The following is a 24,969-nucleotide window of genomic DNA, read 5'->3' as shown; positions in this document are numbered from 1 at the left end:
CGGGAAGGAGAAATCCACCGGGAAGGGGGATGGCAGCACCAGGTCACCGGAGGCGAGGAGAAGGGACCCACAGATGCTCTTTGCTCCCCGTGACCGTCTTCAGCCGCTCACCGGGTCCGTGCCGGGGACACCACGGCGGTGGTGGGGCAGGGCAGTGACTGGAGCCACTGCCATTTATTCTAACAGCCGGAACATTTTGTCTCCGAAATACTCTCCTGCCTTTTGCTTTCCGCTTCGGCAGCAGCGCCGATAACTCCCCGCCAGCTCTGTTTACCCGAGCAAAGTCCACTCCGGTTCACGGACGACGGTGTCTTTCCGTGCCGGCCCAACTCGGCACGTGCCCGCGGCCGGCCAGACTCTGCCGAGTGCATGGGGGTCCGGCTGCTGACACCCGAGCTGGCCGTTGCCTGGTTATATCCACAAAACAGCCCCGCGCTGGGGCCGGGGTATCTTCTTACGGAGAACAGCTGAGCCTCTTCAATCCCCACCCTGCCCTTGGCAGCTCATTAGATAAACCCCAGGCCGGGCTCGGCAGCACCGCTGCCATCGTCCCCTCCATCCCCTACAAGGGTTTGTTGGACCTAGCCCGCACAACCCGCAGGTTTCTCCCCTTGGCAGTTTCAGCTCTAGATATATATTTATACACGCAACTTGTGCGAGTTAACAGCATTCCTCTCCTATTGAGTCAAAAATCTCGGCACAAATAGAGGCGCTTCATGGAAAAAAAGAGAGGAAAAAAAAAGGTGGGTCGTGCTGAAAAAAGCAACAGGATCAAAAAAAAAAAAAAAAAGAAAAAAATCCCCACCTAAATCTCCCTTTTCCTTTTAAAGCTCTGTTCCTGGGAGATGGACAAGCGCAGTTATTTTAAACCTGATTTCAGCAGCCCGGCAGCGAGCAAGGCATGGGCAAGGTGTCGGTGATGGTGTTGGTGACGCAGGGACAGGGTGGCACTGGGCGATGTTGCAAGCTGTGGTACGCGTTGCTGAGCGATTTCGGGGCACGTAAGCTGGCGACTTCCTGAACGGCGAGTGCCGACTTCCTCAGTCACGGCGGCAGCGGGCAGGATCAGGCCCAGGCAGAGGTAGGCTCGGTTGGCTCTAGTACCACGGGGGGCGGCCGGGCGAAGCGCCCACTGGCCGTGTCACCGCGCTGGGCAGTTGCACCTGTGCCAACAGGGCAATATATCTAAAATATGTATTTTATATAAATACATGCTAATAATATAACCACTGAAGGGCCGGTTTAGGGTGCCGCGGGATGGGGAGGATGGGGACGGGCACTGCGGGCGAGCAGAGCTGCGGGGATGGTGGGTGAGCAGAGGTGGAAAACCGCATCTGTGGGCAGCGAAGGCAGCGGTGAGGGCAGCATCGCTGCCGGGCGCCTGGCCACCGCAGGGCTTTGCAGAGCGAAATACAACCAACTCCATGCCCAAAACAGAGGGGGAAGGGGAGGCAGAGATGGGGTTATGGGTGGAAGAGGAAGCGGAGGCTGCGTTCTGCCGTTACTGGGCTGTTTGCAGGGCCCAACGGGGGCACCTAAAGACCCCTGAGTTATTGGTATTTAATACATGAATATGCTTTAATAAATACCAAGGGGAGCGCATCGCTGGCTGGCTGAGCACCCCGCTCTGTGCACAGGATGAGGCCGCAGCGTTTGGCGGCCACGTGCCGCATCCTCCTCCGGCGTTTCCCCTTCCAGCCGCCCGCGTCAGAGGCGAACCCCACGCAGCTTTGGGGGACGCTGCCCAGGCACCCCGCTGTCCCCATCCCGGCCCCCCACGTCCTGCCCGGGACCCCAGCCCCGCAGCTCCCGGGAAGGAGCCCCCAGCACCGTGGGAAGGGACAAGTTTGAGGCTGCACAAAGCAAACCTCCACCTTAAATCACGGGTGGGAACAGCCGGAGAGGAATATGGGGGGATGCGGGGGATGCTCCCTAGGGATGCAGGCTGGCTGCAGCCAGCCCCTGCAGCTGCCTCTGCCAGGGATGCAGGCGGCTTGGCCTTCCCCGCCCTCCTCCTCCTCCTCCTCCTCCTCCTCCTCCTCCCCGGGGTGGAGGGAGCAGCCGCCCGCAGCTGGCACTGCAGGCGGTGGCCGAGCGAAGCGGCTGCTCCGGGGAGTCTGATTTCCAACCCTGTTTATTAATAACCCCCCGCCCCATGCTAAGCCCATGTGCAGCGCAGAGCCGGAGGTGCTGGGCTCCAGGGGAGGAAGGTAAGAGCCCACCCGGGGCGAGCAGGGGGGGGGAGCGGAGAAGGGGCTGGTGTCTGGCCAGGGGGGGTCCCATGGGTGCGGGATCCTTGAGGAGGTGGGGGGCGTGGGGCAGGCGAGGGGGCTGCCAAAGCTTGGGGTGCAGGGATGGGGTGGGGGGATCAGAGGTTCAGCACCCGGGGAGCATCCGTGGACCCTCAGGAGTGGGGCGGGGGGGGGGGGGAACAGCCCCTCTGGGGTACCCAGGAGTGCTGCCCACCTGGGGGGCTCTGGGACAAGGAGTGGGGGGGTGGGAGCGAGCCCCCGCGCCCCACTGTGAGGGTGGGACAGCCGTCCTCCCCTCCTGCCCCACCGATGCAAAGCAGAGCCGAGAACTTTGAAAAATAAGCGCTGGCACTGGAGGAGGGCAAGGGAAAATGAAGCGGAGCCCTTTCCCCATCTTTCCAGGCGCTGCCCCCTCTCCAGCCAACGGGCCGTTAAGTCCGAGGCTGCGATGTGTCATCGCTGCCGAAAACTACCTTATTAGGAGAGAAAGTATCGGTGAAAATCAGTTCTTTCCTTAAAGCCGTTGCTGCGAGCCGAGGGCTGCCTGCGAGTGCCAGCCTGCGCTCATTCCTTGGGGGATGACTAGACATGAGCTCAGCGGTGTGGCCGGGAGGTGAGAGCATCCTCCCACCAAACCCACCGGCCCCGGCTCCTGGAAGCAGCAGGAAAAGCCCCGGCTTGTCCCGAGGGTTGTCCTCTCCATCCTACCCCAAATAGCACCCGAGCAAATGTCAGACACGAGTATTTGGTGGTGGCAGCTGCAGGTACCGGGGCTGGGGATAATGATGGGATCGGATGACTCTGCAAAGAGGAGCTCGCCGGGCTCCTGCTGCAGAAACTGCCGCTCGCTCCGGCACTGTGCATGCGGTGCTTTACTCCATCTCAACCGTCTCGGAGCCTGCCTGCGCTTTGGAAGCACATTCCCTTGCTGTGAGGTTATGCCACATGCTAAAATCCCCGCAAGTTTTACTGGGAGTCCCCACGCCAGTCACACCGGTGCTGCTGGGGGAGATCGGCTGCGACAGGATGGCAGTTTCTGTCGACACTAGAGTAGCTCTTGGTTTTGGGGTCTGGGTTTGCATCCCTCGCTCTTTCTCCGTGGCGGTCAGTCACTTTAAGAGGGTTTTCTTCCCTTGTTTTCGCCCATGACAAAGCTGACAGTTTGGCTCCAAGTTGTCATCAGAGCGTGCCCTGCCCAGTTTGCACAGCCCGTGGGTGACATGGGGACGGTCACGGCAGTGGGGCCATGGCGAGCGCACCCCCAGCTCAGCCTGCTGCGGGACACCCGCGTCTCGCAGGGTGGAGAGGAAGGGCTGAGACCTGTTACACTCATTGCTCTGGTTCACGTCTCCTCTTCTTTCCAGGGACCTGATGGCAGAGCCCGAGCCCCGTCTAGAGCTGCAGCTGGATGAAGTCGGAGCATCCTCAGCCCCGCAGGGAAAGGCTGCAGGTGCTGCTCCGCACCTGGACATTTCGTGCAGCCCCTTAGACCCTGCGGTAGGGGTGGGGGTGACACCCCTCCACGGGGACAGCCCAGATGCCGGCCAGGAGCTGCAGGCAAATGGCGGGGACACTTCCTTGGAGGTAAACATGCCAGGGTCCCAGCTGGACGAGGATGCGGCTGGGGCCAGGATCCCGCTGGACGTGGACGTGGCAGGAATCCCGCTGGACGTGGATGGAGTAGGGATCCCGCTGGATGTGGATGGGGCAGGGATCCCACTGGGTGTGAATGCAGGTGGGACGGGGATCCCACTGGACGTGGATACAGATGGAGTAGGGATCCCGCTGTACATGGACACAGACGGGGCAGGGATCCCAGCCGACATGGACGCAGATGGGGCAGGGATCCCCTTGGACATGGACGCAGAGGGAGCAGGCAGCCCCCTGGACGCAGATGGCGCGGAGCATCAGTGTCTGACCCTCGAAGAGCTGGGAGACTACTTCCAAGAGTGCATCGAAGCCGTCGAGCAGCTGGAGAAAGAGAGAGACAGCCTGATCGCAGAGCTCGCCCAGCTCCGGGAGCCAGCGCTGCAGGAGATCCGCCATGCCCACGAGGAGATCCAGGCAGCCTGCCGGCTGCTGGCCAAGGTGGAGCTGGAGAGGGACAACCTGAAGGACGAGATCCGACAGATCAAGCAGAAGCTGTTCAAAGTGACGAAGGAGTGCGTGGCTTGCCAGTACCAGTTGGAGAGCCGGCGGCACGACCTCTCCCAGCACGCTGCTTACCGGGGCGAGCTGGAGACCCAGGCTGGGCAGCTCTCCGGCGAACTGTCCCGGCTGAAGGAGACCTGCGAGAAGGAAAAGGAGGTTTTGAGGCAACGGCTGGAGACTCCGCCGTGTCGGCAGGATAACCTGTACCTGCAGGAGAGCCGCCGGCTCTCCATGGAGTTCGAGAGCTTCGTGGCGGAGAGCCGGCGGGGTCTGGAGGAGCACTACGAGCCCCAACTGCTGCGGCTGCTGGAGAGACGCGAGGCCGGGGCGAAGGCGCTGCAGGAGATGCAGGGGGAGATCCAAGGGATGAAGGAAGCCCTGCGGCCCTTGCAGGGGGAGGTCAGCCGGCTGCGGCTGCAGAACCGGAGCCTGGAGGAGCAGATCATCCTCGTCAAGCAGAAGCGGGATGAAGAGGTCGGGCAGTATCGGGTACGCGCCCCAGCTGGGCACCCCTCGCACCCTCTTCTTTGGAGAGTGGGAGTCGTTCTTTGCAGCCGGTGAAATGTGGATGCTGAATGTCTCGCTCGTAGGGCCAAGGGGAGGAGCGGGGTGGATGAGGAGGGTAAGGAGGTGGAATATCTCCTCCCGGTTGAAGTCAAAAGCAACCCCTGCCCTGGCACGGGCCAGGGGAAGCAGCAGCCCCTGGGCGTAGGGCAAACCCGAGGTTACAGGGATGCGGTGGGAAAGTGCTGGGGCTTCACTCGATGAGCTGCTAGAAATAAGGTTTCTCCTGCTTATATTCTCACTTGGTTTTGACCTGCTCCTCGGAAATGGCTCCAGCAAGCAGGGACGAGGCAGAGGGGAAGGATGGGAGGTTTCCTTCCCAGAGCGGGCTGGTGGCAGAGCTGCGCAATGCTGCTGAGCCCAGGCACCACACGTTTCTTGCAGCTTGTACTAGCACGGGGGCTGAGCTACGGCGCTTGGAAAAGTCAGTTTTAAGTAAAGGTGGCTTTTCTTTAAAAGCCCAGCCCTGCCAGGGCAGATCCTGCCCTTTCCACTGCCAGGAAGGGTCTCGCCTCCTGTGCCCACAGCCCAGGAGCCGGGCTGCCTCCCAAGAGGGTTATTTCTGGCTGCGCCAGGCATCCCTCCCCCCCCCGGCACCTTGTCCTGAGGGATAAGGCAATTCAATATCTACAAGAGCACATTTGGCAAAGAAGCTCCACAATTAATCTCCGCTGTTTCAACACTCCCTGTTCTCGGCTCGTAATCACTGCCTCCTCCCAGCCTGGCTCTGAGCAGCTTCTGGAAGCTGGCGTCCCCCCCTCCATCGCTTCTCCTCCCTGCTGAGCTGGGGACCAGGTCACCAGCGCCCACGACACTGCTTGTCTTGGGTTTCAGGGTCCACTCTCTCTGGAAGGACAGGACTTTGGGGCATCCCTGATGTGCCTCCACATTTTCTGTTTCCCAGTTTCCATGTTTATCTTCTCCTGACTCATGGGTTTATACAATTCTGACAGCATCTCAAAACACACACAAAGTAGTCTAGGGGACAAAACCAACCAACCGAGAGAAGCCTAAGAACCCAACGCATCACATCCCAGCCCAAGCTCCCACCTTTGTAATAAAACAAAGCTTTTTTGCAGAGGGTTTTATAAGACAGTAGTTGGCCAGCCATCAGCCTGGCTGCGCTTTGTCCAGACCAACACCATCGACAGGCAGATCCCCTCTCCATGAGAGCGTGGGCAGCAGCTGAGCGTGGGCACCGAGACAGCCTTCCTCCCCCAGGTAATCCACTTTTGTCTTCTTACTCTCCAGGAACATGTTGAGGAGCTGGAAGACAGGCTGAAGGAGCTGAAGAACGGGGTCCAGCTCCAGCAGCGCAAGAATCAGGAACTGGAGGAGCTGAGGACCAGCCTCCACCGGGAGCTCTCCATCTACAAGTCCGTTTGTGTTTTGTCCCTGCAGTGCGGAGGGGACTGGGAGGACAGTGGGTAGGGGCTGGGAGGAGGAGGATGGTGGAGAGAGGCTGGTGGTCACACAGCTATTGGACACCATGGGCTTTTGGTCCTGGTCCCTGGGCACGTGGCCGGTGCGTAAGCAAGGGGTCTGGTGGGGCAGCACAGCAGGAGCTCCAGACCTTTGGGCGTCCAGGAAATAGGGATTTGGTGGAAATTCCTGTACACGAGGAGTGGAGGTTGCTTTCCAAGTTGCTTTCCGAGAAGCAGGCGTGGCAACTTAAAACTAAGTGCCAGTTTCCTTAGGAATATGTGGAAAGGAGCTGTGGTTTAGGTTTGGGAAACACCGTTGTGGGTGCTTTCCAGTGAGAGAGAACTATCTGCTTATCGCTCGCTACTGCTGGTTTCACTCAGGTCTTCATCACACGGGATTTTTTAAAGCTCCAGAAAATGTCTTTAAGTTTGTGGACTATTTTACTCACCAAAATTTGTGGTGTTATGTGTTACTCCAATCTCAGCTGTACACACTCTTAACCATTTTCTGTAGCTTCACTGTTACTTTAGTACTTTTTTCCTCTTCTCCACTCAAACCTCCTCATGCAAGCACACCACAGGAAGATATTCCCTGCCACAAATAGCTATAGTTTCTTTTATCCAGGTAAGACTTCAGCATGGTAAGCACAGGGGAAGACATCCCTGTTTCAGCCTGGCACATCACCAGCCATTCCAAGACGTATTAATGAGAGTAACTGCATTTACGATTCAGACCAGATCCCAGCAACCCCATGTCTTTGCTGCTTGGGGTCCTTCTAAATCACAGACTAATATTTAAGCCTGGGTGCAGCAGCGCAGTCTCTTAACTCCTGGCAATCTACAAATTGCCGTCCCTGGAAGCGATAGCGTGCAAGGCTTCTTGTGTGTCAGGACACCTCATTAAGTTTCACATTTGCACCGGGGACCTCAGAGTTAAGTATGGCTCCGAGCTGCCGTCTCCCATAGCTCACACCAAAAATTACATTCCCTTCTGTTAAAGCTAGTTTGTTTGCCAGGCGTTCTGGAAGGGCTGGGCTAGGTCTGCACGCTCACAAGACCATGTACTGAGCCAGTTTAAGCATTTCCTAATTACTTTCTTCCATACCGTGAAAAGAAAGAATGTTTTTCAGAAATAACATCTGTCCCCCCTTCCCCATTTTCTCCAGCCAGAGTACCTGATGTAAATATTCAGTAGCCTAAATTTACTTTCTACCCATACAGGAGCTGCTTAGAAATCTACGGCCACCTTTGCAAATCGGAAGAAAAAGCAGACCAGGACTGTTAGGAACGGTGGACTTTTCCTTGTTGTAGCAAAAGCAAAGGACAGAGGCATCTGCAGGAGACCTCACCTCTTGCTGCTTATCCTACCTGATGCACAGCAGCTGCCTGAAGTCAGGAATACCAATCATTTGCTTGTGTGTATTTCTCAAGGCGCTGCTGCTGATTGTGTAGTAAAACTGCTTTTCCACAGAGGAGCAGAGGAAATAATACTTGCACTGAACAATGGACATATATGAAGGATAACAGATACATGTTTTGCTGTGTTCGGGAAATGTATCTTGTCTTGTTTCATAGGTGGATTGTATACAGAAAGTATTGTTCTGGAAGCTAGTGTTAGGGGGGTTGATTTTTTAAAGTTTACATGCAAGACAAGCTTTATCCTTTTAACAGGATTTTCTTTTGTATTTCAAGAGTCTCTGCTGTATTGTGACATGCTTAAAGGTCCTTTCCAACCTAACTGATTCTATGCTCCACTGTGGGCCACAGAAACTAGTTTGTGGATAAGAGGTTTCCACTTTATATTATATAAAAGTCTTACACTGAAAATAAAGGTCGGAGTTTAAGGATCCTTTTCATTCTCAAAGCTGTCTCAAAATAACAAGCTTGTGTGTCAAACCAAGGTACTTCAAAGTATCAAACTATTCATGCTGCAGACTAATAAAAAAAAAAAAAAAAATAGTTCTGTGGTAAGGGCTACAGGCAGACCCAAAATCCAGACAGCAGCACGCTTCAGGTGGAAGGCACACTTCAGTGCATTCTTGACTGCTTGGGGATATGAAGTACTCATTTACTCATTTCACAAAGAAAGCAGCAGAAACAAGAGGGGGAGAAGTGTCCACGTGTTACAAACTAAGAAATATCTATACTGGCATCTAGTCTCATAGGACACGTATAGATAAAGACTACGCCCCTGCTTTCTCTGTTTTCTGAAGAGGTACACTTCACTCTCGACAAAGTAGTTAATGCAGAAGGAAAACATCAGCGCAAAAATCACAAAGCTACACAGCATTTACGTAGAAAAAAATTTATTCCATCTGAAGCACTTACACGCAATTAGTCATGAGGAGCATGGAGAGTAACAGGTTGCTGGTGGAACAGGACACCCTAGTGGAAGATGTGCAGGAACTAGTGGTCAAGGACTAACTCCTAAAAAAAGTAGTTCATCCACATTTAATTTGCTTTACAGATACCAGCTACCAATGCTCTTTTAGGTTACCGGGCATGCCATCTGTGGTACATCAGTTGGTAAAAACATACACCTTTACAACTTGGTGGCCCCAAGTTTTAAAAACCATTTCACAGAAAGGAAAGAAATATATGTGAAAACACAGCTCAAGAAACACACAATAGAGCAAAATACATGGAAGGTGAACAATGCTCTGCAGGAATACCTAACGAATCCAAACCGCTGTCGCCCAGCAGACAGGAGAAAAGGGAAAGGAAGGAAGGAAGGAAAAACCCAGAATTACCAGTAGAGACAAAAAAATACAGAAAGAAATTTAATTTCAGTTCAAGTCAGAATCTGCAAGTCTGTTTTGTATCTGCAGAGGCAGAAAAATCCACAAGGTACAGATTAACTAAAGGAATCCCAAGACTTCTGAGTTGTACTGAAGAGGACAAGACCTTCCACACCATTTCTGAACTGTCAGTGGATTAACACTTGTATCATCTCCATTGGCTCAGGCATACTCTGGCAGTTCTACCAATTTAACTTTTGTTTAAATTAGGCAAAAGCCCACAACTGTAGCAAGCTAACAACAGAAGAAAAAAACAAAACCAAGTTTGCTCTGTGTGATGAAGGCAGCTAAAATGGGATGGCCAGCCCTATACGCAAGAGGTTGCTGTAGGAAATCTGACCAAGGAGCTACAGCACAGTACCAGCTGAGTCGGGCTAAGCCCTTTTCTTAGGGAGTACTCACTGTCTGGGTTAAAAAGCCTGTTGATGGTATCTACAGAAGGATGGCTGAACACAAAGTCTACGTGTGTCTCAAAACCAGTGTTAAGTCAATATCGGGGCTGAGAGGGAAGAGAAGGAAAAAGACTAAAAACAGGAAAAGGTTGTCGTCTAGGATCCTTGACCTTCTGGATCCACACTTCCTTCAGGGTCTTCATCATTATATATGTTCTCCGCCTGCAAGACAGTGGAGGAGCCGAAGAAGCATTTACCACCACAGTGAACAGGATTCCATCTGCTAGAACACTTCAAAAAGTTCTGGCAGTTTTTCATCTGCAGGTATGTTATCACCCATCCCTGATCCCTCAAGGCCATTTAACATAAAAGAAGCAACGCAAATGACCTTTTCCATAAGAGCCATATCTCCAAAACATTTCATAAGTACCCTGTAGGCTACTGTAGCTTATGGAAATCTGCCTTGTTAAAGTAGAGACCGCTGCAAGACTTACTTCAATTAACAGATATTTTGTATACATTTAGTAGATCCTCTACTTTGCAGCAGCACCTTCCAAAACAACTATGTGGAAGGCTGCTAAGAACAAAGCCCCTGGAAAACAATTTACAGATAAACAAAAATTAGGAGTATGGTCTTGTCAAAGGTTATTCAAACAATACAAGACTGTTTTCCAAAACCTTCAACAGCTGGTAATTTAGGGCCAGCAAACTTTTCCTATTCACCACCACCCCTCTCCATCTTCAGGAAGACATTTATATCATTTGCAAAGATTTCATTCTTTAAGACAATAACTAACAGAAACCTCAACTTCATCTTGGGTTCTCACACACGCTGTTTTCATTCAAATGTAGAAGGGAAAAATTTGCTTCTGCACCAGTACTTTTTTTTTTTTTTAATCATGAGAATCACAGAACAGCTTCTGAGTATTTGTAAACCATTGTTTCAACCAAACCTAAAGTGGATTTCACTATCCCTTTGAGATTTAAGCAGTGCTACAAAATAAGTAATTCTGAGAGCTGTAAATAAAACCAGGAATGCCGGAATCCAGGCACTTCAACACCGTCTCTCATCTGCCACTTCCCGCACCTTCAACAACTTACCATTTGCCAGACTTGCATGATATTATCTTCTGATACAGAACAAATTACCCAGGGTTCATTGGGATTCCAGGAGAAATCAGATATCTTTGCAGTATGACCACCATGAATAAACTAGTATTGGGGAAACAAAAAGGGGAATGTTTTCAAATCTACATCACAGAGATAACACGTCAGAACAATCAATGAGATTCAAAAGATTTACCAATAGCTCTGGGGGACCATCCTCAGCATCTTCAGGGGATTGCTCTTCTCCAATTTTACTGTTTAAAAAAAAAAAAAAGGGTGGGGGAGGAAAAATGAAAAGGTGGGAGGTTGGTTGTTTTTTGAAGTGTGATGCAATTTGTCAATAGTATTTTGTCAGGACGACATTGACTAATTTGGGATTTACCTCAAGTCCCAAACATTTAGCCTGCGGTCAGTGCCACTGGAAGCCAATATAGTTTCATTATGGGGAGACCACTGAACCTACAGACAAGGATGAATTTAGAAACAAAGTTAGTTTTACAAAGCTGTAATGTCACAGACATTCACAACAAACACCACTATCTTTTGCATTGTGAAAGCTCTGTGAGAATTCAAATTGATATTAACTTGAAATATGAATACGTCCAATAATAACATTCTAACACAGGAGGTAGGTTTGTGAACGTTCATACACTAAAAAGGCATTTGAGCACCAAAAAAGGTACCACATGTAACCTTTGCTCTAACAAAGACCACGTGTTATGAAGTGCAAACAGCCCTCAAGGATATTAGCTGCTCTTTACCTTAATAAGGATTGCAAAAATATAAACCATGGATTCCTTAAATAGTAGGTACAGTTAATACATGAAAAGAAATCACTGTAATTAAGCTTAACTGCGCAAAAGCTTACGTTTACTACTTCTGCTGGAGATTAATCTCTTCAAAACACACTTTATAGGATCACAGAATTAGAAAAGAACACATAATTCTGCACACTAACCTGACATTTCAAGATTCCATGTGTCACTTTATTTAGAGGTAACTACAGTCTTAACTAGTAACCCTTCTACAAAAAATCTCTACATATTTTTCTTCTGAGTAAGGCATGAGTTGGAGATGGAAATACTGTATCTGCTAAGCACATGCTATCCATGATGTTAACATTCTATATTTACACCAGCAAAATTAGCAATTGTTCGTTGTCACAGGATGTTCCGGTGATCCCCTTTAATGGGTACCAGCTAAAGCCTTCCTACAGGACCAAGCTGAGAAAATGAAAACACTGCAGCCATTTCATTGTGCCTCCCTGCTTCAATCTGCTGCCATGAATAATTTACATTTACTCTGTACTGCTAGCATTTCACCCTTCTGTTGTGGTTAAAGCTCTCGATCTTTGCTTGTTACATTCTGCCCCTGGCTTTCTGGACACTCTTATCTGTGCTGGAGCTCTACCCCACACAGAGCGCTATACAGCTCCACAACAATAAGCCAGAAAATTATAAGCAGATGAGAGAAAAGAATATAGGAGTTTTTAAGTGCAAGTACATTTAATAAAAACATAGAGTGGAAAAGAATGTTTTTCATTTTTTCCAGACAGCTAAGTAGAACTAAGTCTAAGTGCATAAAAGAAAGACATCTTGTTATACCTGAAATATTTCATCTTTATGTGATTCAAAGGAGTGCAACTTCAGTTTTAGGTTCCTCAAGTCCCATAGAGCAACAGTCTAGGAAAAAACACATAAGAACATTTTTTTGTTGAAGTAACCAACATATACATCCACATTTACGCACCAGAAACTAAACAAGTATGTTTCAAGTTCAAGGCAGACATACCTTATCAGCTGATCCTGTAGCCAGGATAAACTCACTATAGGGATTGAAAGAGAGGCAGTTGACTTCAGCTGTGTGAGCATCCACTGAATGGCTAGGTTTGGAGGTGTTGTTTGACCGAGTATCCCAACTGTCAGGGGAAAACATGGAATTGAAACAAAGGTTTATATCCCATTTTACTGAGGGACTAAGGAGCAGATGGGAAAGCAAGAGGGACAGAAGCACTCAGTTTCTGGAGACGTTAACCCCACTTACATCATGAGCTTCTGATCATCAGCGACAGATCCAAAAAGAGATTCATGGAGCAGGTGCCAAGATACATCTTCCACTACTGCTGTATGCCCTGTGAAGATGGTCTTTGCATCCACCACTTTGCCTTCTTTTGGAACAGCACTAATATCCCACAAGCAAATGGTCTTTAAAAAAAAAAAAATTTTTTTAAATTGCATCTTTAGACAGACACTCTTGTTACCTCCTCTACTCCTCCCCCTCAGAAAAAACAAAACGATTTTTGACCTTTGCCAAGGGACACAAAGTGCAGATTGTACCCCAGCTATATTTAAAGCACTCACATGATCATCAGAAGCACTAAGCAAATGCCCACTCAGGTTGGGGTTCCATGACAGCCCATAACCTTCCTTCTGGTGTCCACGAAGACGCAGATCAGGGTTACACTCTCCAGAAGGGTCTGTAAAGAGGTGGCATAAGAAATCCAGTGCCTAGGATCATTTCCAGCACATCCTGGAACACCTGCCATTAAGTTTTACTGTGCTTTACTAAACTTTGCTTTGACATTTTCAACAGGATCCCTCTCTAGCCTTTTGAGCATTCTCCCCAACTGAAGAATCACCTCATTAAAACAGAATGCACTGAAACAACACAAAGCAGTTTGTCTTCTTAGCTTAATAAAAGCACTCTGCAGATTTTTCCAAGCTGCTTTTTTTTTTTTTCTGGCTGGATGACCTAGCAGTAGTCCATTCTAAATTAGTGCTACAGTACCTGCTGAAGAATCAAAGAAGCCCAGTAGCCACCTCCATGCTTTGGCATGAGTTGCCTGATCTAGCTGCATGGAGGAACAGCAGCTCATCTCAGTTACTGCTCAAAAAACTCTTCCTGAACGCTCTGCTGGTGCGGTATTTTTCTCTCCCTCATCATCTCCAACTGCATTTTGAAAGTGAGAAAGGCACTTCTGATCCTCCCCGCAAGTGGCAAAACTAGTTACTCTATATGATCTTGATGAGTTCATCGGTAAATGACTGTTAATATCCTTACAGGATATCAGGACAACAGCTCAGCTACCCAGCAAATCATACAGTTTCCAAAGAGCCTCCTTCCACCACCCCAAATACCAACACATACAGTGACATGATAAAACATGCAGTAGAACAGCAAAAGGAAAAAAAAAGCATACCTTTCTATTGATACATATTGCATACATATATTTAAGCTTCATATAAAATACCCTTTTACACTAAAAACCCACTTTCCCCTAAAATCACAAATGACATGCAATCCACAAAACTTTTTAACTCTTTTTCACTACACCAGCCTTTTCTTAAGGAAGGGCTAGCTGATCTCTGAAGCACAGACATAAAGCAGACACCTGGTTTAGAAGGGTGTTTGGTGTAATCAAAGACAAGGACATCACTGGATGGAGTCTTCGTAGCGATGATACATGGGTTCTGTGGCATGTAACGTGCTCTGTTCACTTCTCCCTCGTGATTTATCTTGATTTCAATTTCAATTTTTCCACTAACTGATCCAAAGCCTCCAAACTCTGGAAATAAGAATTTAGTAGTTGTAAATAACAAGCCCATTATTATTTACTGGTAGTACATCTGGTACTACCAAGCACTTATTTTGAAAGACAGTCACAAGAACAACTGTAACTGAAAGAATCCAGCTTTCAAATAGCATGTTGTTTTAAGCATCTCTATTCATAACGTCAAAATATCAGGACTTTGGCTAAGTTAAAGACCATTTCTTCCCCCCAGATTTTTACTGTTTCAAATTTAACAACACAAGCTCCACATTTATGATATCTAAAACTCTTATCTGTAATGAAGATGTGTTGTACATTTGAAACAGATGTGATATAACTGCACTTTCAAATATAACAAAATTCAGCATTGCAGAATAAACAAATTTCTGGTAAAAACAAATTGCTGCACTACGTTTAAGATACAGGACTGTAATATAACTCGCTAAAGCTACCTGATCTTTATAAGTAAAGTCACAGTAACTTAGTATTTCACAAAATTGCACAGCGCCGTTCTGGCAAAAAGAGGGTTTTTTTGTTTGCCTTGTTTTTAAATTGGAGTAGTATGTTTTTGAGAAATACTAAAATAGAATAGAAACAAAGTATTTATTAGACAACATTGTGCTCATGAATAACTCTAAGAAGATCAAAATACTAATTGCACAATCCAGGCTTTCAGCAAAAAGAAGAGCAAACATTGGATTATTAAGGACTTTCACCAGGTAGAAAGAGTGATTCAACCAAGTAAAAATTAGAAATGTCTAACTTGTAGCAATGCTGACAGCCAACTAAGATTACAGAAAGCATCCAATTCAAGCCTGATATACCCAACAAAACACAATAATCTTTTTATCCAAGAGGGGCTGGCACAACTATCAGGCAGCAGAATTCAGACAAGAACATTTAAAATGCTACGCTCCTCTGACATAAAATATTCTTTTACATCAGTGACTTTCTCACTGGAAGAGTTTTTGTAATGCAAAAGTGATAATACAAATACCAATAAGCAGTACTCCATGAAATTCAATGTCAATTCCTGATGAGAAATAGTGAGGTGTGAGGTTTTACCCCCTACATGTACTTTTGCAATAAGTCTGCCACCTTCTTTTTCCATCATTATATTATTAAGACATTACATACATTCAAAAAACATAGTACTTGTCTATTAATTAAGGGTACTGCTTAAAAATAAATTGATTAGTTTAGAAGTAATATCTGAACTTTGCTGCCTGACTTTAAGGAAAGACAAATGTTCTTTTGAGAACGGAAGGAAAAAATGGTTAAAACTCCCTCTGGTTCCTTACCTCCTTTCTCACTATCATAGTGTGAAGCATCAAACTGTGCATCATCGTTAGGCAACTGCACACTAGCTATCACGAGATGATTTTGTTCATCTGAAGTATGGGTCCCCAGGACTAACCGGTGAATACTGAAATCTTTGCCTTCAGGTCTGCAAGGGAAGAGAGTTACATGACAAACAAAAAAAGGGGTTTACACAAATACTGAGCTGATTACAACATTTTTTGATGACAGCTTCTAACACTAATAACACTCTTTAAAGTTATCATTGCTCTCCTGCTCCAACACCAAACTCGCTTCCTCCAGAGGAAATCTCTTATTGGAACTCAAGACCTCAACCTAAAATTCTTGCAGCACAACACTCTGACAGACCACCATTCCTATGCCTTCCTTTAACAGACCTTAGCAGCTCCTCCCAAGTACAACTCTGAGGGCATGAACATTCACTGCAAGCAGAACATTGTTATGGAAGCTTAGGACAAAATGGTGGTTATACAGAAATTATATCTAGTTCTATTTTTTAGTAGTTTTTTGCTTATTAGAGGGGAGGGTGAAGCTGGAAGAAGAAAAACATGGAAATGAAACGTGTAAAAATACCTTCTCAGTAATAGAAGACATTTTCCCAAATTATAAATGTCTGATTATCTCTCTAGCGTTCATAGTCCTTGACTTGCTGTTGGCAAGGCAAGGGTACAAAAAGCCATCAAGACAGAAAGGAATCACATACTGTCTTACCTTAACAAAAAGTGATCCTAGATTTACTATTTATTTTGCTTTAAAAAAAAAAACAAAACAAAAGGATCAGTTTACCTTGTTACATCAGGAAGCCACTGAGCAGTCAAGCTGGGCCATTCCAGAGCATGGGTCATTACCAAATCATATAAGAAGGGGGTATTCTTTTTCCATATTTTATACTCTTCATTAATCACACGTTCTTCCACTGCATCATCAAAGGCTGCTAAAGTTTTTTTTTAAAAATGCATACGATTAGCCTTTATGAATATATTTACAACACACGCACAACACTGCGAGTGGGCAATTGAATAAAGAGCCAACTACATCACACCCTGGTTTGCTGTTAGACTACTCTATTGGAGTAGTGGCTAGATGATTAAAAATCCTTTGTTGCACATGCTAATCCTTGTTTCTGGATATAAGGCTGGGAATTGAAATTAACCATGTCAAATTTCCATCATCTCAACAGAAACAGCGTAATGAATTCTGAAACTTGTTGCCACAGGATATTGTGGAGGCAAAAACCAGAATGGTGAAGATGTTTAAATGCCGGAGGTCCGGCAACTGCTGTTAAATACACTGGTCCAGGTGCAGCCTTGAACTCCTAGTTCCCAAAATCCAGTTTTCCAAGGCTCCTTCTGCTGCCTTCTTTCTCACACCATCTCCTGCTAGCCTTCTCCGCTACAGAAACCAAATGAGCGCAGCAAGACCTTCGGGAGGGCACCCACGGAACACGGCAGTGTGGCCGGTGACATCTCTTTGTCTGCAGTAGGCAGGCAGCTGCCTGCACCCCTCCCGGGGGGGACGGCATTTCTGCGGCCCTCCCCACCTACACCAGCCCACCGGCCTCTGCTCGGAAAAGACAAACTCCCTCCTTCGGGCGCCATCAAACGGCGAAAAGGGAGGGGGCGGAGCGGAGGGACCGGGATCCGGGCAGGGTTTCCCCCCCCCCGCCCCCCCCCGGCGTCGCCGCCGCCTCGACATGTCGGGCCACAGGCCTCCCCCGCGCGGCCCGGGGGCGAGGGGAAGCGGCGGGCGGCGCGGTTCGGGGAAGGCCGGCGGGCCCCGTCCCCGCTCCCCTCAGACCGGCGGCCGTTACCGGCGTGGGGAGGGGGGGAGGGAGGGGTGTACCCCGCGCCTCACGGAGGAGGCCGCGCCGCGGGGCCTGCGCCGTGAGCCCTACCTTCCTTGTCCGCCATGGCGGGGCGGGGGCAGCGGGGCGGCTGCGGGGCGCGGGGCGGGCTGGGTTGGGCTGGGCTGGGCTGAGCGAGGCGGGCGGCCGGTTCCTCCGCTCCCTGCTCGGACCCCTCCGGCCGCGGCTCTATTGTTTCCTGCCCCCGCTGCGTGCCGCTCCGGCGCCGCGCACCCCTTCGCGCGCCAACGCCGGCCAATCGTCGCCCGCCGCCGGGACGCTGCCGCCAATCGACGAGAGGCACGGGGCGGGGACAAGGGGCAGGCGAGCGCGCCCGGAGGTCACGTGGGAGGGCGGCCGGGAAGAAGGCGGGCGGGGGAGGAGGAGGAGGGTGCTGGTGAAGCTCCCCTGGGAGCCGCCATTTTCCGGAGGGGACCCCCTCGCTCACTCTTAAAGCGGCAGCGCTCCGCGCTGAGGGGCGGCTCTGCCGCGGCCGGGGGCCAGGCCCCGGTTCGGGAGCGGGAAGGTCCGTGGCTGAGGCCGCTGTTTCTTTCGGTCACCACGACCGTGTCGGGAGCGGATGGGAGCGGACCGGACCGGACTGGTGCGTGTGTGGGACCGAGGCTCGGCCCTCCCCTCCTCACAGGACTGCCCAGAAACCTGCGGAGTATCCTCAGCTTGCTCTTGGGTTATTAATTGTCTATAATCACTAATAATTTTCCTTTTCCCCTAATTCAGTGCAGCGGTGAGCTTTACAGACAGCCGTCCGTAGTATGTAGCTGGTTCTGATGGGCCCGCTGTGGGTAACCCGGGGTGATCAGTCCTGGATCTCACCCTCTGCAGTCAAGGCTTGACGGGTTTAAAATCAAAATGTGTGTTCATCTGGGTTTATTCCCTAAGAGGAGCACTGGCTTCTCGCTTTCAGACCTGTCTTTGCAATGTATCTAGGCGCTTACCTGAAAACAAACTGGAAATCCTGTGTAGTCTTGTTTCTAAGCCTCAGAATAAGAACCACTCCCGTTTGAAAGTAGTTTTGATGGTATTACGTGCTATCTATAAATCTATCATTTGCATTATTTGGGGAAGTCTTGGGCTCGGCTGTGGATAAATCTTGTAATGGACAAAAAAAATAAGAGTGAGAATGGTTATTATATCTGGAAACCTGGGGAGATTTCATCTGAGGAAAATGAATTAGCCTGAAGTTAATCAGGTTCTCTAATTTGTGTCTGTTAGATTTACAAATAAAAGCTTGCATGAAACAGCAACTACTAAGATCTGGTCTGAGAATTTGACTTTTAAATGGGGATTTGATACAGTTCATCGGTGGTGGTTTTTTTTTTTTTTAATTAAAAAAAAAAACACATGTTATGGAAGAAAAGGAACATAGGAAAACCCCTGCACTTGTGTGACAGTTGTATTTGCCATGCATGTGCTTCTAGGTTTGAAGGCTTAAATACAATCCCTGTCCTAAGAGAAAACAAGACTTTTTTTCCTGAAGAAAAATCATGTGTAAAGTCACGTCTAGGAGTTTGGAGGCAATGCATATTTTGGCTTGCTGTGTAATGTATCAGTGGGCTGAGTACCCTGAGTTGTAAAATTCAGTAGATGTTACTTGAAGCATGAAAGTTTAATTCACTTTACAGCTGTTTTCATTATTTTTCATTATTACTGTATTTTATTATTTGAGGATGAGAGAAATCCTTGGTGGCGTACACAACAAGGAGGAAGAAACATGGTTCTTCCCAGAAAAGGTCAAAGTCCACGCTTTCTGTAAGAACTGTAAGCCCTTGCCTTCACTGGCTGAACATAACTCGTATCAGTTCATGAGGCAATCGGTGTAGGATCGAACCCTGAACTTCCCCCATCTCCCAGTGACAGCTTCGATAGCAAACAATTTAAATGACGTGCATTTAATATCTTGTTTTGAATACCCAAGCCTGTGTACAAGTGTTACCAAACTGCTATCAAGTGAAAAACTGAACTGAGAGGCAATTCTCCCTTTTTTACAGCAGCATCACATGAGAAGCCTGGCAGGGTTGAAGCACTCGCGGAGGTCGCCATGTTTCCTACCACCAGGAAGTGAGTGAGTGTTGCTCAAGCCCAGCAGCTATGGCAGCCGATGAGAGGGACTACAACCTGACGGAGGCGCAGAAGGCTATCAAAGCCAAATACCCACCGCTCAATAAGAAATATGAATGTGAGTATTTTTAACGCTATCCTGATGCAACGTACGTGTGACGGTGCAGTCATGAGGGGGAGGGAGGGGAAGGAAGATAGCAGGATATGCTTTGTAAGCACATGTGGGGTTTCTTAGTATGCCAGTATCGTATCTGTTTAGACTGTGGGATGCATCTGTAATTGAATTAATTGAGATATCTACAATTTTCTTTGTCACAGATAAATGCCTTTCTTGTTAAGGGTGCTAAAGAAATCATGATAGAAATAAATTAGTTAAGTCTCACCTTGAAAACTTTCCCCTTTCAAGCTATTTCTTAGCAAGGCAGTACATTTTTCTACCTCTCTGATCTAGGAGGAGACATTCAAGAGTGTGTTGGTCTTCTGTGTGGTGTTTTTTCTCCTACATGCACTACTTAAAGATCATTATCTCTCCCTTTCCCCACCCCTGGAATGTCTTCTAAGAACATGTCAAGCAAGTGGGTGGCAGCCCAAGGGCTAGTTTAAGGCACTCACAGGAGACCATTCAGTGTCAGTGACTGTTTTCTATTTCAGCGGTGTCTGTCTGGAGGGACAGTGTCTATTACTCTGTTAGAATATATATTTTTAGGATGTGTTCAGATCTTTATTTGATAGCAGTGCAGAAATATGGTGACATATTACAATAGTCATGCTGTTTCCATAACTGGAAGAGGTTTTATTCTTCTTTTACATCCACTGGAATTTGTTTGCTTTAGAGACTGTTGTTGAGAATCCATTAATAGTGTGTGAACGATCTAAACAGCATCAGAACAATCTTTTGGTTAGAGCGATCATGGTGTGGCATTTATTTTACATCCCAAGTTAGCTCTGTTTCTGCCAACCTTTATACCATTTTGGATTTCTCTCGTTCCTCTGAATGAATATAAATGATGTTAATGTAAAACTGGATACATGCTTGGGATGTTAATCCTACCTTATTAGTGAAGGTTGCCTTCTATTTTGTATTACATACTTTTTTTTTTTTTTTTTAATTCTCCTTTTTGCATAATGGGTGTTTTTGGGTGTGGACAGGTATATTTCTTCACTGAGCTGGAAATATTTGCAAATCTCGTCCTCTGCATGAATAATTTTCAGTCCTGCAGACTTCAGCAAGAACTCTTTACTACTGGTTAAAGTTTCTTTTTATTGCAGTTAACTTGTAGAAGCCTGTTGCGTTACAACAGCCATACCTTGCACGCAGTGCTGTACATGTAGGGCACTGACATAATTACATTAAACACTGGTTTTCTGCTTCGCAGAAATAATCCCAGATTCCACCTGTGCTAACTTTTTCTAATATACTGCAAAATAGATTATCACTGTTTCACGTCTGAAAATGAATGCAAAAAGTTCTTGTTATAACAACAATATCTGATTTTCTTTTTTTTTTTTTTTTGATCCTCATTATTTTAATATGTTTGGTGATGTCATGCCCTTTCTTTTTCCTTCCCCCTCAGATTTGGATCACACGGCAGATGTGCAGTAAGTATGGGCAGCTGGGATTTCTCAATATGACAAATTGATTATTTCTTACACTGCGATAAATCTGGAGTAACTGTCGAAGACTGGTTGCAGATGTACACCTTATGGATCTATGAAATGTCACACACCAGGTCTTTTGATGGTCAATTTTGTTTCTGCTCTTGGGAGAGCACAGAACCATGTGTTTGGTTTCTTTTCTAATGTAATGTTCCTATGGTGCTTCTGATTAAGACTCTTATTTGGAAATGTCTTTTGAAATCTCCTTTAATCTCTTCCTTTTAAACCAAATTTCTTCTGAGTAGTTCACTTTTATAGATGTCAATTAGCTATATTGAGAAAGAACTTAAATGTTTTACCAGACAGCAAGTATTTTCCATATTCTCCCAAGAAACTCTTCTCACAAACCTCAAGGAGAAAAATCTCTGTAATCTGCCCAAATGCATAGGTATAGAAAAGCAAGTATTTTTGTTCATTCACTTCCTCTCCATTAATTCTCCTGTCCTGATTGCTCGCGTGCATATTACTTTGGGTTTTTTGGTTTTTTTTTTTTGTTTGGTTGGGGTTTTTTTACAGTCCGGTAAATTATCCCATGTCTTTTTAGGCTACATGCCTGGGGAGACACTTTGGAAGAAGCATTTGAGCAGTGTGTTATGGCCATGTTTGGCTACATGACTGATACAGAGACCGTGGAGCCTGTGGATACAGTAGAGGTAGAGGCAGAAGGTAAGACTGGGTTGACTTTTTGTATCGGAACTGTATGAACCCTGAGGGAGAAGGGTACCAACATTTTGAATCTTTACAGGTAGTGTTGTTGCAGTTAATTAAAATCTAATTAAGCATCACACTAATCTGAATCTTCTAGTAGTGCAGAAGCTGTGCATCTGACGTACTCTTAGAAACGTTTGGGCGTTCTTGCTGAGACAATCAACTGACTATCTTCTCTGCTTCAACCATGCAGGACATGACATGTTGTCTCTTCTCTTCCATTTCTTGGATGAGTGGCTGTATAAATTCAGTGCTAATGAGTTCTTTATACCCAGGGTAAGTATTCTGTTTTGATCTTTTTCCATTTGGAGGTCGAGGCTATTCTCTGATAATACCAGCTCTGAATGCAATGTTACTTTAGCGAAGAAAAAGGGACACAGCAGATCACTTAAGCACAACACATGGAGAATTGAAAATACCGGGGCAGAAAGACTTGAGAAACAAATTGTTAAGCTTTGCTACCACAAACACCAATTATTAGCTGCTATTACACAGTAGGGGCAGCTCTGCTGCCTTCATGTTCCAAGTAGCAGTGTAGCTCTTTGAGGCTGCTCATATTCTCTGGTTCTAGATTGCATCTAAACAGTGGAATATAACCCTTGTAAATGGGATTTACTGAGAATTTCTGCCTGAAGATAGAAGATGTTACTGACATTTTTCTCTTCTCGCTTTCTCTGCAGGAGGTGAAAGTGCTTTACATTGACCGAATGCAATTCAAAATAAGATCAATTGGGTGAGCTTAAACGATCAGTTGAGTAATGAATATCTTCACTGAAAACACACATATTGTCTTCAGAGTAACCACGCTGCAGTATCATGATGTGCTGGAGTTCACTGATGCTTTCTAAAAAGTGGATTGTGGACTACTTTTTTTCTTCCTTTGATGCTTTAAATGAAAATCTCACTGTCCTATGCTCATCAATGGAACTAATTACAACATTTGGTAAATACTACCAAAATTCCAACCGCTTCTCTTCTTTTTGCCTTTAAAGGTGGGGAGAAGAGTTCTCTTTACCCAAACACCCTCAGGTATGCAGTGGTTTGTCTATACGTCTTTTACATTTTAGGGGTAGGGTGGGGAGGTGTGGTGTCTTTTAAATCAGACCTCTTAAGTTCTCAAGAGATCCAAGTATAAACATGTCTGAATGGTATCACAGGCACTAAACTTAAGATCTCACTTTCTGCTTGTTTTCTGTGAATGCGTTCCTGAAACTGTTGACCTGAGCATCTGGTGCTTCCTCAGCATTAGGAAAACTCAACAGTTGGCTTCCTTTTTGTGATGCTGATAACACAGTAAACCAATCTATATCCAGAATGTGTATGTGGGTTTGGTTTTCATGCTATTATCACAGCTTTTTGCTTAGTCAGTTTTTGCTTTTTTTTTTTTGATCTAAAGAATTGCTAGAAGCAAATCCTTATCTCCCCACCAGCTCTTCAGCTGTGTCAGTATTAGCATAGCAAATGTTGATGTTCTGTCAGAGGTAAGAGGAGGAATTTGTAGTATTCAAGAGGCAATAAAATAAGGGAAGAGTTACTTACTCATTATTTGGCCTGGCCAAGACCTTGCCATTAGTATGCCAACTTTCTTATTCATCAGAACAAATGCAGTTACAGTTTTTTGGGGAGAAAAACTATTAAACTGGATAGCATTTGTAGAAGGTGATAATGTACTGTCATTAACTGCTACAAGGGATGTCATTTAGAAAATCCATGCTTTTGTGTCTTTTCTCTCTAGGGTACGGAGGTCAAAGCCATAACTTACTCAGCAATGCAGATCTGTGAAGACGAAAAGCCAGAAGTCTTTGTCATCATTGACATTTAAAGCAAGAAAAGTGTGGTTGAGTGGATACTTGGCATTGGCTGGCAAAAGTCCCTTGAAAACTGTAATCCCTGTGGAAGTAACTAAGGAATTTGCCAATTCAAGTCATAAATTGAAGGGCGTAACTGCGGGGAATGTCAGCCCCTGTTTTGACTTGAGGATGGTGAGACAGAGAAATACCTGCATGCCAGGAAAAAAAAAAAAGAACTAGTTGGGGTTTTGGGGGTGTTGAGAAGAAGAATGAGGGTTGCAGGGGTTGAAAGTCTCTCAGGAATGCTAGTAGTCGGTTTTTAAGGCTGATATATGTGTTAGGGGCTGTATGAACTAAATAGAGAAATTAGTGGAGCTGCTAGCTAAAACACTACCTTTTTATACAGTGGCAGGAGGTAAATGTTCATTGACATGATTTCATTTTTAGATTTAAATACTCTAATTCTGAGGTGACAGCCCTCCTCCATATTATATAAAGGGTCAAAAATATCAGCAGTGGGTCAGATTTAATGTAGAAAATTTTCTGACTGTTCAAAGGACACCTAAGAAAGCGTACCAATTAAAAAAACAAACCACGACACCTTCTGGACTACTTAAAAAAAAAAAAAAGTCATGCCAGCAGGTGGTGCTGAATTGCTGTAAATAAATTTCCACATGTTCATGGAATCCTAGTAGCACCTATTACCACTCTAAAAAGCAGGCAACTTTGCTGTGGCGGTAGAAGGGGATGCACCAGACTCTCTGTGGGTTCACTCCCAACTATGTCTTGCGAAAGCCGATTCTCTTTTAGAAAAAGCAGACAATTCGGATCAGCTTCCATTTCTTCCTTTAGAAAGGACAATACAGACAATCCTTTCATGTCAAAGCATTATGGGCAGTTCACTGAATCAAAATTAATCAAAAATAATCAAAAGTGTGTTTTGTTTTAAATCACAGGACAGCAAGCGTGTGTTACCTGCTATTGCTATTTAAATGTGAGAGGGGCACAGTAAGGGATGGTCAGCGCAGGCCTGACCTGCTTTTTTTATTGTAAATGCTACAAGTGCCTCACCTCTGGAGGCAGGGTCTCATCTTGATTTCATTGTAAAGTCATCTTGAATAGATCTGGTTTTACTTCCATATTGTGAAGACTGAGGGATAAAACCCCTTTTATTTTTTTGAGAAAGCTTCAATGCTGAAATAAAACTTGGACTGAAAGAATTAACGGGTTTGTGTGTGAATAATTTTGGCCAGCGGAGTTTTAACACCAATGAATGACATTTGTGCTTCGTTCTCTGCTAAGGTGAGCAGACTTCTTTGTCAGTAAGAGTGACGA

General features: G+C 46.5%; 3 protein-coding genes across 10 annotated transcripts; 2 read left to right on the top strand and 1 right to left on the bottom strand.

Annotated features, from left to right (window-relative positions):
* The first annotated feature begins 827 nt into the window (after positions 1–827).
* Positions 828–8,238, top strand: SYNC (syncoilin, intermediate filament protein). 4 transcript variants are annotated; one of them, XM_052810917.1, is made up of 5 exons: positions 2,043–2,210; positions 3,617–3,987; positions 4,021–4,892; positions 6,219–6,343; positions 7,613–8,238. In XM_052810917.1, exons 1-5 carry the CDS (start codon positions 2,167–2,169, stop codon positions 7,674–7,676), a joined length of 1,476 nt encoding a protein of 491 aa, XP_052666877.1. In that variant the 5' UTR covers positions 2,043–2,166; the 3' UTR covers positions 7,677–8,238. The 4 variants fall into 4 exon arrangements, with proteins under 4 accessions (XP_052666878.1, XP_052666877.1, XP_052666875.1 ...); XM_052810918.1 differs by lacking the exon at positions 2,043–2,210 and adding an exon at positions 828–1,081 and having other exon boundaries at positions 3,617–4,892; XM_052810915.1 differs by having other exon boundaries at positions 2,044–2,210; positions 3,617–4,892.
* Positions 8,239–9,158: 920 nt separating this feature from the next.
* On the bottom strand, positions 9,159–17,660 carry RBBP4 (RB binding protein 4, chromatin remodeling factor). The gene is made up of 12 exons (XM_052810683.1): positions 17,453–17,660; positions 16,345–16,492; positions 15,540–15,685; positions 14,080–14,253; positions 13,049–13,164; positions 12,732–12,892; positions 12,480–12,606; positions 12,293–12,370; positions 11,071–11,147; positions 10,885–10,942; positions 10,683–10,793; positions 9,159–9,803 (listed from the first exon to the last, which is right to left on the bottom strand). Exons 1-12 carry the CDS (start codon positions 17,466–17,468, stop codon positions 9,738–9,740), a joined length of 1,278 nt encoding a protein of 425 aa, XP_052666643.1. The 5' UTR covers positions 17,469–17,660; the 3' UTR covers positions 9,159–9,737.
* Positions 17,661–17,766: 106 nt separating this feature from the next.
* Positions 17,767–24,854, top strand: ZBTB8OS (zinc finger and BTB domain containing 8 opposite strand). 5 transcript variants are annotated; one of them, XM_052810685.1, is made up of 8 exons: positions 17,770–18,005; positions 19,414–19,598; positions 21,055–21,079; positions 21,681–21,802; positions 22,038–22,120; positions 22,525–22,577; positions 22,837–22,873; positions 23,580–24,854. In XM_052810685.1, exons 2-8 carry the CDS (start codon positions 19,511–19,513, stop codon positions 23,664–23,666), a joined length of 495 nt encoding a protein of 164 aa, XP_052666645.1. In that variant the 5' UTR covers positions 17,770–18,005; positions 19,414–19,510; the 3' UTR covers positions 23,667–24,854. The 5 variants fall into 5 exon arrangements, with proteins under 5 accessions (XP_052666648.1, XP_052666645.1, XP_052666644.1 ...); XM_052810684.1 differs by having other exon boundaries at positions 19,411–19,598; XM_052810686.1 differs by having other exon boundaries at positions 17,770–18,089; positions 19,411–19,598.
* The last annotated feature ends 115 nt before the right edge of the window (positions 24,855–24,969 follow it).

This window comes from Harpia harpyja, chromosome 16, assembly GCF_026419915.1.
Source record: "Harpia harpyja isolate bHarHar1 chromosome 16, bHarHar1 primary haplotype, whole genome shotgun sequence".
NCBI classification, from domain to species: Eukaryota; Metazoa; Chordata; class Aves; order Accipitriformes; family Accipitridae; genus Harpia; species Harpia harpyja.
Note: the sequence above shows the minus strand (reverse complement) of the source record. Positions and strands in the feature narration are given on the sequence as shown.